At 44.7% G+C, this 17,276-nt stretch overlaps 1 protein-coding gene across 9 annotated transcripts in view; it reads right to left on the bottom strand.

Moving 5' to 3' along the window:
* NRCAM (neuronal cell adhesion molecule) overlaps window positions 1–17,276 on the bottom strand; it is a 409,870-nt gene that overhangs the window by 209,871 nt on the left and 182,723 nt on the right. For 7 of the 9 annotated variants that reach the window (XM_070755532.1, XM_070755535.1, XM_070755539.1 and 4 more), the window contains 5 exons: window positions 15,971–16,082; window positions 9,341–9,507; window positions 9,103–9,250; window positions 6,452–6,576; window positions 4,174–4,203 (listed from right to left, as the gene is read on the bottom strand). In XM_070755532.1, coding sequence (XP_070611633.1) covers window positions 4,174–4,203; window positions 6,452–6,576; window positions 9,103–9,250; window positions 9,341–9,507; window positions 15,971–16,082 — 582 coding nt within the window. The remainder of the gene's footprint in view (window positions 1–4,173; window positions 4,204–6,451; window positions 6,577–9,102; window positions 9,251–9,340; window positions 9,508–15,970; window positions 16,083–17,276) is intronic. The other 2 variants (XM_070755536.1, XM_070755538.1) reach the window with 1 other exon arrangement.

The raw sequence follows: 17,276 nt of genomic DNA, 5'->3' as shown, positions 1-17,276 counted from the left end.
GACTCAAAGTCCCCAAAGCCTCTAGCGAGAGAGATCAATTCGAGAGGAGAGGGGGAAAGGACACTACAACTACAACTACTGAGGGCATGGCCAGTGAGAGTGATGGATGCCGAGGTAAAGCTTTGTGAGCAGTGGAAGGGATGATGGAATAATGGCCAAGAAGCAGCTTCCTACCCAAAACGGCCAGAGAGTGAGAGTATCTGGCACTGGAAGCTGCTCACTTTGAAATACTGAAAACAGATTGACATGGGTTTGTTGATTAGAGAGAGCAACCAACATGGAGAAGGGGTAGAGAAAAAATTCCCCCCCCCCACTGAGAGACTGAGAGCCTTTGGGACTCGTTTTACCATGTCAGCCATACAACTTTATCTTGATGAGGTGGTTATGTTTTTTGAATCAAAGTGACAGCGTTCTTATTAATACCATTCCCACCTATTATACCCCTACATATAAAATCTTAAGAAATAGAAATAACAAGATCCTGGAGGAAAAGGAACTTGTGTGGACTTATATAAGATTCTGGAAAATTCTTGAAAGACTGAGACTCTGTTTTTGAATATATATTTAATCTCACTTTATATTCTAATATGCTTTTAATATTTTTAGTGGTTTGTGAAATTTCTAACATTTTTATAGCACTATTTAAAATCTATGAGCCTTCTTTTTCTAATTTTGCTATATTTTTGTTACCATATTTTTAGGAAGGTTTTAGGGACTTTTATAAATTTGGGGGGGGGGTTAATTAGTGGATTTATTAAGGGGGTAATTTTAAATTTTAAGATGGATGATTGTGTATGAGTAGTGTATTTTAAGTATTAAGTAGATTTGGAAGTTTGAATCTGTGATATGAATGGGATAAATGAAAGGGTCAGTTCACCTGGCGGCTTGAAGGCAGGAGGAGCAGGGGAGGCTATCTCTGGAGTGGTAGAGGGCCGGAATATTCCGGTCCTGCTGGGGAGAGGCAGATATGGCAGGAGACATGGGGTAGGCCGTTCATGGAGAACAAGGGACTGCTGCTTGAAAGCGGTCCCTTGTTCCAGCCCCATGAACTCAGCCCGGAGAACTGGTGATGAGCAAAATCCAGACCCTGGGCTCAGGCTGTTGCTGCTTAATGCCAGGTCTGCTGTAAATAAAGCTCCCCTCATCCCGGATTTACTCCTGGATGAGGAGGCAGACCTGGCGTGTGTGACTGAAACCTGGCTGAGCCAAGAGGGAGGAGTTCCTCTCTTGGAAATGTGCCCAGCTGGGTTTCAGGTGTGGCACCAGCCGTGACCCCAGGGAAGCGGGGGAGGAGTGGCAATTATAGTCAAAAAGACTTGTTGCTCACATATCTGCCTCCCAGCTGCGTCTCAACAGCCCTGCCTGCGCTATTCAAGGAGGTAGCCGGGCTGGCAGTGGAGTCCCCCAGACTTATTGTCTTGGGGGATTTAAATCTGCCATCACTTGGTGAATCCTCTGGGTTGGCGCAGGAGTTCATGGCAATCATGGCAACCATGTACCTGACTCAAGTAATTCAGGGCCCAACCCATGAGAGGGGACACACTCTTGACATGGTTTTCCTCTCGGGGCAGCTGAGTAATGATCTGATATTAAGGGTTTTAGAGATGTTGCCTTTATCATGGTCAAATCATTTCCTATTGCAGCTTGATTTTAAGGCTCCAATCCTTCCCCACGGGGAGGCGAAACTAATTAGGAGGTTCCACCCCAGACGCCTGATAAATCCAGAAGGTTTTCAAAGGGCACTTGGAGTTTTGACAAATTTGCTTGTACACAGTTCGGCAGAGTCTCTTGCTGCAGCCTGGAACACGGCTGTGACGGAGGCCCTAGACTGAATTGCGCCTTTGCGACCTCTCTCTGGCAACAGACCCTGGAGATCTCATTGGTTTACCGAGGAGCTCCAGAGAATGAAATGCCAGAAGAGAAGTCTAGAGAAGCGTTGGAGGAAAACCAGATCCGAATCTGACCGAACACTTGTAAAAACTCATATTAAGATTTACAAAGTGGCGATCAGGTCGACAAGACGTGCATACAATGTTGGCCTGATTGCATCTGCGGAATCCTGCCCAGCTGCCCTGTTTAGGGTGACTCACTCCCTCCTTAATCGGGGGAAGTTGAGGAACCCTTGCAGGGTAATGCTGAGGCATTTAACCATTTTTTCGCAGATAAAATCGCTCAGATCTGGACTGATCTTGACTCCAATTAGAATGCAGAGTCAGCTAACGAGTCAGTCGAGGTAACTGGGGCCCATCTTAGTCCACCTATTTAGAGCGACTTTGACATGGCGACACCTGATAAAGTGGACAACCATTGGAGCTGTGAATTCCGCCATCTGTTTATTGGACCGTGTCCCTCCTGGCTGGTTTCAGCCAGCGAGGACGTTACATGGAGCTGGGTCCAGGAGATTACCAATGCTTCTCTGAGGGAGAATAACTACCGTCCAGTCTCCAACCTTCCCTTTATGGGGAAGGTTGTTGAGAAGGTGGTGGTGCTCCAACTCCAGCGGTCCTTGGAAGAAGCTGATTATCTAGAGCCTCAACAGTGGGGTTTCAGGCCCGGTTACAGCACAGAAACTGCTTTGGTCGCGTTGATGGATGATCTCTGGCAGGCCCGGGACAGGGGCTTGTCCTCTGTCCTGGTGCTTCTTGACCTCTCAGTGGCTTTTGATACCATTGACCATGGTATCCTTCTGCGCTGACTGGAGGGGCTGGGAGTGGGAGGCACTGTTCTCCAGTGGTTCTCCTCCTACCTCTCCAGTGAGTCGCAGTCGGTGTTAGTGGGGGGTTAGAGGTCGACCTCTAGGTTTCTCCCTTGTGGGGTGCCTCAGGGGTCGGTCCTCTCCCCCCTGCTATTTAATATCTACATGAAACCGCTGGGTGAGATCATCCAAGGGCATGGGGTGAGGTATCATCAATATGCGGATGATACCCAGTTGTACATCTCCACCCCATGTCCAGTCAACGAAGCAGTGGAAGTGATGTGCCGGTGCCTGAGGCTGTTGGGGACTGGATGGGTGTCAACAAACTCAAACTCAACAAGATGGAGTGGCTGTGGGTATTGCCTCCCAAGGACAATTCCATCTGTCCGTCCATTACCCTGGGGGGGGAACTATTGAACCCCTCAGAGAGGGTGCGGAACTTGGGCGTCCTCCTCGATCCACAGCTGGCATTGGAACTGTGGCGAGGAGGTTCGCCTGGTGTACCAGTTGCGGCCCTATTTGGACAGGGAGTCATTGCTTACAGTCACTCATGCCCTTATCACCTCGAGGTTCAATTACTGCAACGCTCTCTACATGGGGCTACCTTTGAAAAGTGTTCGGAAACTCCAGATCATGCAGAACGCGGCCACAAGAGCCATCGTGGGGCTTCGCAGATTCGCCCACATATCTACAACACTCCATGGCCTGCATTGGCTGCCGATCAGTTTCTGGTCACAATTCAAAGTGTTGGTCATGACCTTTAAAGCCCTACATGGCATTGGACCAGAGTACCTCCGAAACCGCCTGCTACCGCATGAATCCCAGCAGCCGATAAGGTCCCACAGAGTTGGCCTTCTCCGGGTCCCGTCGACTAAACAATGTTGTCTGGCGGGCCCCAGGGGAAGAGCCTTCTCTGTGGCGGCCCCAGTCCTCTGGAATCAACTCCCCCCGGAGATTAGAACTGCTCCCACCCTCCTTGTCTTCCGTAAACTACTTAAGACCCACCTATACCGCCAGGCATGGGGGATTTGAGACACCTTTCCCCCAGGCTTATTATAATTTATGTTTGGTATGTATGTGCTGTTTGGTTTTTAATTATGATAGGGTTTTTAGGGGGGGTTTTTATATTAAATTTGTGCCAGTATAATATTGTTTTTATTGTTGTTGTGAGCCGCCCCGAGTCTTCGGAGAGGGGCGGCATACAAATCCAATAAATTTTAAAAAAATAATTAATTAAAATTACACAGATTTTAATAAATCGTTCAGGCAATTATTTGAGAAATTTATACTGAAGACAAGTTATTATATAATAATGAAACAGTTTAACATTTTAGTCATAAATAAAAAGAATAAAATAATTTTCCGCAGATTTAATATAAATATATAACCAAACAAAAATAAAAAGAGAAAGTCTGAAAAAAGCAGAAAGTTTAGGAAGGTTTGGTATATAATGCAAGCAATACTTATTATTAGTTTACCGTAAGCAATAGGTGGAACTGTTGGAGGAGCTGGAAAAAAGGATATTAATATAAACTATAAAACTTGTGTTAGTAGTTAGAATATGACTTGATATTGTAATAAAATGTAATTATTTCATTTGCAAAAATGTGCATAATATGCATTGAATGAAAATAACAACAAAAGCCTCTTTTATCTGAGTACTGAATATCCTTGCAGACAATTGTCAAATTATAGACCAATGATGGCGAACCTTTTTTTCCTCGGGTGCCGAAAGAGTGGGCACATGTGCTATCATGCATGTGCGAGTGCCCACACCCATAATTCATTGCCTGGGGAGGGGGAAGACAGCTTTCCCTGCCCCTCGGAGGCCCTCCCAACTTCTGGTGAGCCCAGTAGGCTTGTGTTTTGCCGTCCCCAGGCTCCAAAGGCTTCCCTGGAGCCAGGGTGGGTAGAAACTCCTGCCCCATCCTCCTGGAGGCTCTCTGGAAACCAAAAATGCCCTCCCAGGGCCTCTATACAAGCAAAAAATCAGCTTGCCGGCACACACATGCATGTTGGACCTGAGCTAGGGCAACGGCTCATGTGCCAGCAGACATGGCTCTCTGTGCCACCTGTGGCACCTGTGCCATAGGTTCGCCCTCACTGCTATAGACTCAACATATTGAAAGGGATCATTTAGGCTATGTAAGCCAAATGCCTGTACAATGCAGGAACTTTAAGCATTCCCGAAAAAAGTCTGTTTGGCATCCATCTAAACCCTGGCAAAGAAGTAGAGTTCAACATCTTTGGGTACTGATTCCAGCATTGAAATGTTTTCACTGTTAAAAGATTTTATTCCACATTAACATTACTGGAATTAGTTATACCTATGTAAACCTACAATTTACATAGATCCAAAGTTGTTCCAAAATAAGACAGAACAAGTGTTTTTGTATGACATACAGAATCTTACATACCTGAGAAAAGCTATCTTTTCTTTTGCTTTGCCTATCAGTTTTTCTCAAAATTAAACATATCCAGTTCAGCCAATTTCTCTTTACAGGATAACCTCTAATAATTTTCATTGCCTGCTTTAATCCTATTCCTATTTCTCTGACCCTTTTTGAAGTATGCTGGCCAGAACTCAAGAAATTATTTTAAGTGGTGTAACTAAAATAAAATAAAATTAAGGTATTTTTGTGGAAGATCTCTAATGCTACATCTATATTTAGGCATATATGTATGTATACACATGCATATTTGCAGCCAAGATTTACTGATGACTTTTATTGTTTACATTTCATCAGTATCTTTTTCACAATTATCATCATAAAACCATGAACCATGCTGTTCACATACCTCTGATTTGTCTTTCTTTAGCGGATAATCTTTTTTACTTCACAGCTAAACTTCATTCTGTAACTTTCAATTTATTTCTCTAATCTCTGAAGATTTTTAAAAATTATTTCTGCCCTCCAGATTGCCTATCTCACTCAATATTATATCACCTGCAATTTGATAAGCATTAACTTTAACCAGTTATTAATGAAAATATTGGCCAATTTGGCAAATTCTGAAAGTTTTAATCTCCTTCAGGATAATCCAACAACTGACAAATACTGAACCATAACAAATATTTCTTTAGAGCATACTGATATTTTGTTTCTCTCATTTTAATAATAGTATGTTCACCTCCAAGCTCTTTTGAAATCTGTCAAATAAGGCAATATGTATTTGTGTGTCACCTCCCTGCTAATGAAAACCTGTACTTTTCCATTAAAGCTCCAGATGCTATGTAGGAGATCTTTCTACAAAAATACTTTCTAATTGGATATGCAGTTTTAAAACAAGATTAATTGAATAATGTCTACCTTACCAAATATAAATTCAAATAATTAAGATATTTTAAAATATTTTTCTCTCAGCCACAGGTTATTTTTTAACTCTACAAAAAACAGGAAGCTTAATTTATGAAATCACATTATAAAGAAAGATAAATAATTATAATGCTTACCAAACCCTAAATATTAAGATTCTGGGATGGAAAGAAAATCTATACAGAGAAAACACAGAACCATATTTTCTCAGTTCAGGTCCAAATGCTGGATATGCTAAAAGCTACTAGAGTTTTAGGTAAGTGTATAAGAAATCATCCTGTCTTGCCTTTTAGAATATTCTTTTAGAATATTTTAGAATATTCTTACTTTTAGAATATTCCAAAACTATCATATCAGAATAGCTTAAAACAGGTTAATATGTTCACAAAAAGATAACAGATTTGCTTTTTCTTTAATTCTATATTAAGAGATATCTTACCCACAACAGTGAGTACAGCATTTGCAGAAACACTATCCAATGTAGTATTAACTAGGCAAGTATATTCTCCTCCATCCTTATCAGTGACATTCATAATGGTCAAGTTATATTTACCTACAATAAACCTGTAATTACAATATATTTAATTATTCCATTATTGCAAACAGTTCTAAATACATAGTTTATTAGTTATACTAAAGAACAATAGTACATCTTAATACAGATGTATTTGTTACTTGACAACAGTTCAAGAAGGAATCCAAAGGAGAAACCAAATTGGACGACCAGAGTCCATTACAAAAAATGAAAGAAGGTACAGTGGAATTATAGAATCAGTTGGAATAATGGCAGAATAACAAATGTACATAATTTTATTTACTACAATGATTTGTTGGCCATTTAATTTCTGAAGAGCTGCGATGAATTTAGAATGAGAATTTTAAATATTGCAAAATAAATTTACCACAAATATATGTTGAAATATGCATTCCACAGACATTTCTCAAATCAAAGCACTAAGAAATGACAAATAACAGAGGCACCTGCTGGGGTTGTGTCTGTCAAAGCAAAGAAATTAAGAGAGCAATGTATTGATACAACCTCCACCCCTTTTGTATGAGTGTCATCACAACGCACAAAGGTATGAAATAAATGAAACCTACATCCTAATGGCATGATGCAGCTATTATCATTTTGATGAAAGCATCAGAATCTATTATTGTTTTAGTAATAATAGTTTAATGTAATGTGTTAATCACTATAGCAGAGGTCCCCAACCTTTTTTGCACCAGGGACCGGCTTTCAACTAGACCAGTTTTCCATGGCCCGGTGGGGGGGGGGGAGCTAGCTGTCAGCGGCGCCGTAAAAGGGGCGATCAAGAGAGGAATGGGTGAATGAATGGACGGAGGGTGGGAAGGAAGGAAGGAAAGAGGGAAGGTACAGGAACAGAAGAAGGGTGCAAAGAAGCAAAGAAAGGTGTGAAAGGGGAGAGTAAGAGAGGAAGGAGTGAAAGAAGGGAATGAGGGAGGAAAGAAGGGAGGAAGGAAAAGGAAAGCAAGAAATGGAGGGAGGAAAGGAAGGGAGGAAAGGAAGGAAGGAAGGAAGAAGGAAAGAGGGAAGGGACAGGAACAGAGGAAGGAAGCAAGGAAACTTATGAAAGGGGAGAGTAAGAGAGGAAGGACTGGAGGGAGGGAGGGAAGAAGGTAGGAAGGAGAAAGAAAAGAAATAGAGGAAGGAAAGGTAAAAGAGAGAAAGAAAAAGAGCAAGAAAGAAAGAAAGAAAGAAAGAAAGAAAGGCAACTTCAAAGAAAGGCTCACTGAGCATCTCTCACTCTCTCTCTCTTTCTATCCCTCTTTCTTTCTTTCTCTTCCTTTCTCTCTCTCCTCTTCCTTTATCTCCTCTTTCTCTCCCCCCTCTCTCCCCCTTTCCCTCTCTCTTTCTCTCTCCCTCTCTTGCTATCTCTCCCCCCTTTCCCTCTCTTTCTCCCTCTCTTTCTCTCTCTCCCCCCTCTCTCTTTCTCTCTCTCTCCCCCTCTTTCTCTCTCTTCTTCTCACTTTCTCTCTCTTGTTTTCTTTCTGTCTCTTTTGCTTTCTCTCTCTCTCTCTTTCTCTCTTGTTTTGTTTCTCACGCTCTTTCTCTCTCTTGTTCTCTCTCTCTTGCTATCTCTTTCTCTCCCCCCCTTTCTCTCACTCTCTCTTTCTCACTTTCTCTCTATCTTGCTGTCTGTTGCTTTCACTCACTCTCGTTCTCTCTCCGTTCTTCTCAGCGGTGACGCGCGCACGCCCTGCCCACCTCACATTTGCCGAGAGGACTTTCGCCCCGGGCTCTCAGCAAGGGGGTTTGCATGAGAGGCGGGGCCGGCGGAAGGTGATATTCAATGTCGGGGGCGCACGGGCGGTCTTGCGCGCGCTCCCTATCTCCCTGCTAGCCCACTCGGAATACGTATTCAAAATAAGAAAAGCCTTTGCCGGCGAAGGCTTTTCTTATTTTGAATACAGTATTCCGAGTGGGCTAGCAGGGAGATAGGGAGCGCGCGCAAGACCGCCCGTGCGCCCCCGACATTGAATATCACCTTCCGCCGGCCCCGCCTCTCATGCAGCCCCCTTGCTGAGAGCCCGGGGCGAAAGTCCTCTCGGCAAATGTGAGGCGGGCAGGGCGTGCGTTCCGGGTGCGGGAGGAGCTGCGGTGAAAGGCAGGAGGTGGCAGAGGAGCAGAGGGGGCAAATCGGGCGGGCGGTGGGCAGCGCGGAAAGGCCGAGGGGGCCCTGGCGCCGCGGACCGGCTGAAAACCCCCAGCGGCCCGGTGCCGGTCCGCGGACCGGCGGTTGGAGACCCCTGCACTATAGCATTCTGGTTTTCTTTTCTCTTTGCAGCTGAGATATGATCCTAGGAAAGATACTTGGTAAATATATCAAAAGAGGCAGTATGATGTTACACAGAGGGGTTACCATATTGAATCTTATTCTAGCATACATACCTTGTGGAGAGAAATCATAATTGATGCATTGCAGAAAGCACTATCTTAAAAAAATAGTATTTTTAAAATCTGCAACAGGATATATTATTAAATTATATCTGGAAAACTGTATTAAATCCCCTTGTTGATGTTTAATTAACTTGTAAAGAAGTGGAGCTTGGATTAGGAATACATACCGTCCATCAGCTGGCAATTCATCATTTTCCTTCAACCATATAATTGTAGGTATTAATGTTGCATCATATTTAATTACACATTCAAAGAAAACCTGCTCCATCCTTTGTACTACTTTGTATTCAGGCTGCTTAATAATCATTGTGGGTTCTGAAACATAAAATAATTACTATGATACTTAACAGTTACAAATTGGCAAACAGATTAGGAGGCTTCTATTTCAGAGCCAGGGTTTCTTACCCTTGATTTCTAACTGAACATTATTTTGTGCTTTTCCTAGTTTATTTCTTGCTATGCAGGTGTATGTGCCACTGCTGTCCTTCTTGGCTTTCAGAATTTGCAGGGTCCCATTATTATGGAAAACATACTGGTTGCCCTGGATAATGCTACCTTTCATTCCTTGAAACCTATGCATTGGAAAGAGATTATTCAAATTATGCATTAATTTAAACTTTACTTGGAAGCAAGATGTCCACTGCATCTCTAAACCCCTATAGAGATGTAATAATATTCGATAAACTGTATAAAATAGGCGTTGATTGCTTACCTGAACGCCTCTTCTCGTACGGTGAGCGGGTACAGCAGTCACATGGGTTGCTCATGTCCAATCCGGTGGAACTGAGCCTAGTGTTAAAAAAGCTTGCCGGATCCGCCCCTTCCCCAGAATTCGCGAATCCATAGACTAGGCTCAGCTGTGAAGCTCTGTAGTGTTCAACTCTTATTGTTAGAGGAAGAAAGGTTATAGGAAGGTAAAGAAGACACATACAAGGGCGGGAAGTGACTGCTGTACCCGCTCACCGTACGAGAAGAGGCGTTCAGGTAAGCAATCAACGCCTATTCTCCGTACTGAAGGAGCGGGTCCAGCAGTCACATGGGACATACCCAATAGATGGTCCCTAGGGTGGGATTAGATTGCTATCGTGTGAGATAACGGATTGGAGTACCCTTCTGCCGAAGGCAGCGTCCGCTGAAGCGTAAGTATCAATCTTGTAGTGCCTGATGAAGGAATTTGGCGAGGCCCAAGTGGCTGCTTTGCAGACCTCCTCCAACGGGGCTTGAGTCGCCCAAGCGGCCGAGGTGGCTGCGCTCCTGGTGGAATGCGCTGTGATGTTCCTTGGAACTGAGAGGGAGGCCGACTCATAGGCCTTAGATATAGTCCCTCTGATCCAACGGCCTATTACTGTTGAAGACACTTTGGTACCCATGACTCTGGGGTGATAGGCTATAAAAAGTGCTTCTGACCTCCGAAAAGGTCCTGTGCGTTGGATATAGATTCTCAGCGCTCTAATGAGATCCAGGGTGTGCCATCTAATTGCCAAGGGATGGTCTCGTTGGAGGCAGAAGGAGGGCAGGACAATATCTTGAGTTCTGTGGAACATGGAACTGACCTTGGGTAAGAAGGTGGGGTCCAGTCGCAAGACTACCTTGTCCTGATGAAATTGACAAAGGTCCTGCCTGATTGAGAGGGCAGCCAGCTCCGAAATGCGTCGGGCAGAGGTAATAGCCACCAGGAATGCTACTTTAAAGGATAGGTACCTGAGGGACGCCGATTTTAGGGGTTCGTATGGTGCCTGCGTGAGGGAATGGAGAACCCGTGGCAAATCCCAGGATGGATACCTGTGGACCTTGGAAGGTCTGAGGTTGGCTATGCCCTTGAGGAATTCCTGAACTTCTGGGAAGGATCGGAGAGGCTGTCTGCGGGGGCCCCCTAGGACAGATGAAATGGCTGCCAGATGACGCCGGAGGGTGCTGGTGGAAAGTCCTTTATGGAAACCTTGCATAAGGAAGGAAATGATTCTGTGTATGGGAATGCACAGGGGAGAGAGGCCTTCCTGTAGACACCACTGGTGAAACTTGGACCACGTGTGGTCGTAGATTCGATTGGTCGAACTCCTTCTGGCCTTTAAAATGACCTCCACTGTATCGGGGTCGTGACCACGCAGTTCTAAGTCTCTCCTGATAACAGCCAGGCGGTGAGGTGGAACCACTCCGGGTCTGGATGGAATGAGGCCCCCTGCCGCAGCATATCCCCCGAAACGGGGAGTCGCCAAGGGTCCTGGACGGACAACTGTTGGAGATCCGCGAACCAGGGCCGGCGGGGCCAATGAGGGGCGATTAAGATTACTCGGGCCCTCTCGGTGAGGACCTTGTGAATCACGTCCGGGAGAATTGGAATCGGAGGGAAAGCGTAAAGTAGGCCTGGAGGCCATGGGCTCCGGAGGGCATTGATTGCTTCCGCTCCCGGGGATGGAAATCTGGAAAAGAAGCGAGGGAGTTGGGCGTTCGCATTGGTCGCGAAGAGATCCAGGATTGGTAGGCCGAATCTGAGGCTGATTTGATGGAACAGGTCTTGATGGAGGTTCCACTCTCCTGGGTCTATCGTTGCTCGAGATAGCCAATCCGCCTGGACGTTGAGGCTCCCCGAGATGTGGTCGGCTAGGAGCGACCGAAGATGTTTTTCCGCCCAAAGGCCTAACTTGAGGGCCTCCCTCATGAGGGCCTTGGATCTCGTGCCCCCCTGTCTGCAGATATGGCTTTTTGTGGCAATGTTGTCGGTGAGAATGAGAACGTGCCGGTTGGGAATGCGAGGAGAGAAATGCTTCAGAGCCAGGGAAACGGCTCTTAACTCTAGCCAATTGATTGGCTTGGAAGCTTCCTCCGGGGACCACGTGCCCTGGGCTATCATCCCCTGGGCGTGGGCGCCCCATCCCGATAGACTGGCATCTGTGGTGATGACAAATTGATCCGGGCACCTGAACGGGGATCCTTTGTCCATGGCCGGAGACTTCCACCACTTGAAGGATCTGCGAACAATTGGTGGGATGACAATGCGACGATTTGAGTTGCTGTGCCCCGATCTCTGAAAGGGTAATAGGAGCCACTGAAGTTCCCTAGCATGAAGGCGAGCCCAGGGAATGATGCCTATGCATGACACCATCTTCCCCAAAAGGGAAGACAAGGTTACTATGGATACTGAAGGTTTAGATAAAATGCAAGAAATTAACTCCCCTATACTGAATTTTCTCTCGGGAGAGAGAAAAACCTGGGAGGATTCCGAGTCAATAATGGATCCCAGGTGTAGGATGGATGTGGAAGGTTGGAGATGACTTTTATCAAAGTTGATGGAAAATCCATGGTCCTGAAGGACTGACATGGTGATAGAAAGGTCTGTTTTCACTTTCTCTAGGGAGTTCCCATGAATCAAAATATCATCAAGATAACATAAAATGTGAATGGGAGACGCCCGGATATAGGCCGCCAGGGACCCCAAGAGCTTTGTAAAGACCCGAGGGGCCGAGGAAAGGCCAAATGGCATCGCCCTATACTGGAAATGCCTGCCTTGAAAGGAGAAACGTAAAAATTTTCTGTGGCATTTGGCTATAGGAATGTGGAGGTAGGCCTCAGTGAGGTCTAAAGAGACCATGAAGTCTCCCGTGTGAATGGCGGCCAAAATAGATGATAAGGAGTGCATCTTAAACTTCCTATATTTGATGAATAGGTTCAGCTTCTTTAAATCCAAAATAGCTCTCCAACCTCCGGAGGATTTTGGAACCATAAATAGGATGGAATAAAAACCTAGACCCTTCTGACCGGAGGGAACCGGTTGAATGGCTCTGATGGACAATAAGTGGGAAATGGCCTCCTCCATACGGTTACAATCTGAGGAGGACCTGGGAGAAGGGCAGGAAATAAAACGTTTCGGGGGGGGGAGAAATAAATTCTAAAAGAAGGCCTGTTTGAACAGTGTCAATGACCCAGGGGTCCTTGGAGGTGAGACGCCAATTAGAGGCGAAATGGGCTAGACGACCACCTATGGGAATTGAGGAAAAATTACCATCTAGGTTTCTTTGAAGCCCTGTTAGAGGACGCTCCCCTTTGGAAGCGAAAACCTCTGCCCCTGGAGTTCCTACCTTGGGAACGAAAGCGGGGGGAATACTGACCTGGAGATCTCTGATAGGAAGCCGCTTGATCTTGCTGACGCCCTGGGCGACGAAAGGACTGCGTTTTGGTAGCCTTTTTGGTGGTTGGACCCAAAACTTTCTTCTTGTCCGTGGTTTCCGTGAGGAGTGGATCCAGCAGATCACCGAAAAGAAGGTCGCGCTTTAAGGGTCCCAGGGATAACTGCCACTTCTGGCGTACTCCCGCTTGCCAAGGGCGAATCCATAGGAGTCTTCTTGCCGTTGTAGAAGCTGCAATAGACTTAGCAGAAAATCTAGTGGATTGTAAGGTGGCATCAGCCACGTACTGGGCAGCTGCAAAGACCTTGTTGAAGTCTTGTTGACCTCTCAAGTCATCGGGAGGAATATGCTGTTGAAGTTGGCGAAGCCACAGAAGCATGGCTCTGGAGAAAAAGGAAGCCGCTGCAGAACTTTTAATGGCCCAGGAATCTGCGGTGAATCCTCTTTTGAGCATTTGTTCAATCCGCTTGTCCTCTGGGCGGAGGACTTCCTCTGCTTCACCTGGCACAGCCGCCGCCGAGTGAAGGATCTTGACAGGTTCATCCGGTTTAGGAAAGGATAGGAGCTCCTCATAGGAAGAGGAAAGTTTGTACAATTTTCTGTCCTTGGTTGATGGATTAAGCCCAGAGGCTGGGAAATCCCACTGCTTAAGTAAGGCATCTTTAAACAATTTAGGCATAGGAATTACCTCGTTATCCTCCTGTTCCTCTGTGAAGTAAGGTAAATTCTCCTCCGGGGGATCAGTGGATGTGGAGGCCTGTTTCTCCTGGGCCGCCAATCCCGTAGAAATTCTAGCTTTGAGGAGGAGAGATTTGAACAATTGAGAAGGAAAAATAGTAATTGGAGAAGGAACCTTTATTTGGGATTCCTCATCATCTGAGAGGCCTTGAAAAGGATCCTCATCCTCCTCCATATCCTCATATTCGTCCTGAGAGGAATCTGAATCATCCTGAATAGGAGCTCTAACCGCTGGGGAAGAACCCAAGGGGCGGGAGGGACGAGGAGGTGGAGGAGGTAAGGGAAGCTCATTGATGGTAGAGAATTTAGCATCAATGGCCTTGGACAACACAGAAAAAATAGATTGGAATTCAGGAGGTAAACTAGAAATATCAGCAGGAATGGCAGAAGAATCCCTGAAGGCCTGGGAGGATCCTGGCTGGGGGGAATCTTCAATAATATCTGGTTCCTCTGGACCTATTCCCCATAGGTTAGGTTGGGGTCTGTCTAGGTTTGGCTCATCCAGAGATAACACAGGGACCCCAGAAGGAGGCAGACTAGAAGCCTCTGGGGGGTCTAGACTACTGAGTACTTGGGCCTGTACTTTCAAACGCTTTGCTGATTTGTCATGGATTCTTTGTAGGGCTAGGTCCCTTCTCTTCTCAGCCCTGGTGACCTTGGTCGAGGGGCGGGCCCCTGAAGAAGAGGAGGTCGAGGCCTGGGGGATACTGGTAATCTCATCGCCTGTAGGCCTGGCCTCTCTGGGACCTTTAGTTGTGCCTCTCTTGGGAAAAGTAGCCATAGTCTGACAATTAACAGAAGACCAGGCTGAGCCAAATAACTGAATAATTAGGGAGAAGAATTTCAAAGCCTTCCCAAGAGGAATGGATCCTGCTCCGAGGCCTCGGAGCTGCTGAGACTTGAGGGCAATCTGGGCAAACCCAGAGTTCGTGTCCCCAAATACAGCGTGGCCAGCCTCCCTAAACTTTAATTAAAGTAAACCAAGGCACTCTGGTTGGAGGCTTAGCCGGTGGAGAATTAAGCCTGAGCGTCCCAAAGCCCACTCCGGGATCCACGCGGTGGACTGAGGCCTACGCGGCTGGCAGGAGGCCAACACGAGAGGCCTAAATTTAAAAAGGGCGCGAAGGCCTTCGCGCCGAAAAATCGCTCCGTAATAGAATTCTTAAAGGGGAAGCGATCAACTAAGTCCAGGAGACTAGAAACAAGCGTCTCACTCCGCAGGAGGTATTTCTTAAGCCCTTTAACAATAATACAATAATGAATCAATGAATCAATACTTGCACCAAGACCTCCAGGCCAAAGGATTAAAAGAATCCACAAGCGGCAGCGGGGATCGTAAACGGCAAAACAGCCGGGGGGAAACGAAACCGCAACTTCTCCCAAGGAAAAAAGCCGAGCCACAAACGGCTGGCGCTATTAGTGCAAGTAAATAAATAAGGATAAATAATTCTTACTACTTTTGAAGGAAAAGATCGAAGGGAAGGTGTTAGAATGTTGAACGAGCTATCACAATACAACCGCAGGATATGCGAACTGAGCGAATTCTGGGGAAGGGGCGGATCCGGCAAGCTTTTTTAACACTAGGCTCAGTTCCACCGGATTGGACATGAGCAACCCATGTGACTGCTGGACCCGCTCCTTCAGTACGGAGAATGATTATATACATAAACAACAAAAAAGATCCAACTCATACAGAATGTTAAATAAATGATTGGATTTAACATGGTATTTTTTAATATAATGCCCCAATAAATTTTGGGACTAAAGCATATCATAGAAGGCTAATATTTCATTATCTCCACTCCACGCTCTGAAATTACTGGATGATTCTATTGACGAGAGCACTTGGTAGGGGAATTGCTTATTCTTGTAATCCCAAACCTAACTGACTCTTCTCTTGCTGGAAGTTATTTAAAAGAAAATATAATGATCATTTATAGTCATGGATGTAATTTGTCACCAGATGTTTGTTAAGTAATGTAAGACAAATTAATTATGTATAAAATTGAAAAATAAATTAATCAAGGTTCCTTTCACATGAAATAGAAGACAAGCAGTTTAAATACACAAAAAGGTATAGATCTCTATTTAACTTTCCATATTCCCACAATATTCATTAGTTTGATGTGCATTAAGCATTAAAGATCCCCCCCCCCCATTGTAAGTGACTTACCATTCAGCTTCAGGCATAGGTGAACCAAAAAAAGCACAATCCAGCAATGCAGGCTTATTTTCAATGACTTGATAAAGTTTATTGTATGGAGTAAGGATTCTTGGTGGTTCAGCTGGAAAAAATTTTTTTTAATGGTGTGAATATTTTGAATGCATTTGTGTAGGAAAGTTTATATATCTAGTTTATTTATAGAAGTGTATATGTATAGCATTGATGATGTTACCTAATTTGGGCAAATAAATGTCCCAATAACATGTAATAATAATGTTTCCCTTATCAAATCCTAAGAAGAATGGAATGGAATTATTTATTGGCCAAGTATGATGGGACACACAAGGAATTTGTCTTTGGTGCATATGTTCTTGGTGTACATAAAAAAGCAAGAGGGTAGTAATTGTTTTTTTTAAAGATCTAATTATCCTCTGAAGTTTGTGTCTGTCTTGTTGCGTTGCAGAACCAAACCAGAGAACCCAACAAGACAGACACACACTTCAGAGGATAAGTTAATTATGTTGCCATTATCATACCCTAAGTGAATTAAGTAGAACTCTCTGCTGTTACAGATGTGAAGTTGGAAACAAAACTGTCTTTCGTTGCAGTAAATGCAATATTTGAGATTTCAATAATAAATTTATTATGGTTTTTTTTAATTTTCCAAGAAAGTTCTCTGCCTTACATAAACATTTGAATAAGATTAGTAACCATCTAAGAACAACATATTTAGGGATTATCTTTAAGTCAGACATTCTTAACCCAGGGTTCACGTGTAATCCATTTTGGTATAGCAGTTAAAATAGCAGGCTAGAAATCAAAACAATTTAAATTCTAGTCTGACTTTAGGCACAAATCCAGTGGATGGCTTTGGGTCACATACTCTCAATTTTAGAAAGAGGGTAAGGTGAAATCACTTCCAAAAATGTGGCTAAGACAACTGGAGGGACTTGTGCAAGCAGGGGTCAAGACTGATTTGAAGACACAGGTATCTTAAAAATTTGAGTAATCCAAATAATTTTCTTATGCAACCTGGCCTAATGATCCCCCAAATAAAGACGAATAGGATTTCATATAAAAGTGATGTCTCGGTGCTTAAATGATGCTTAGCTTGTCAGCTGGAATGCTGATAGCCTATGTTCAAGACCCAAGTGCCACACAATGGGGTGAACTCTCATTACTTGTCACAGCTTTTGCCCGCCTAGCAGTTCAAAATCATGAGAGTAGATAAATAGGTACCACTCGAGTAGCAAGATAACAGCGTTGTATGCACCTTGGCATATAGACATGCTAGCCACGTGACCACAGAAATGTC

This window comes from Erythrolamprus reginae, chromosome 6 (assembly GCF_031021105.1).
Source record: "Erythrolamprus reginae isolate rEryReg1 chromosome 6, rEryReg1.hap1, whole genome shotgun sequence".
NCBI lineage: Eukaryota > Metazoa > Chordata > Lepidosauria > Squamata > Dipsadidae > Erythrolamprus > Erythrolamprus reginae.
Note: the sequence above shows the minus strand (reverse complement) of the source record. Positions and strands in the feature narration are given on the sequence as shown.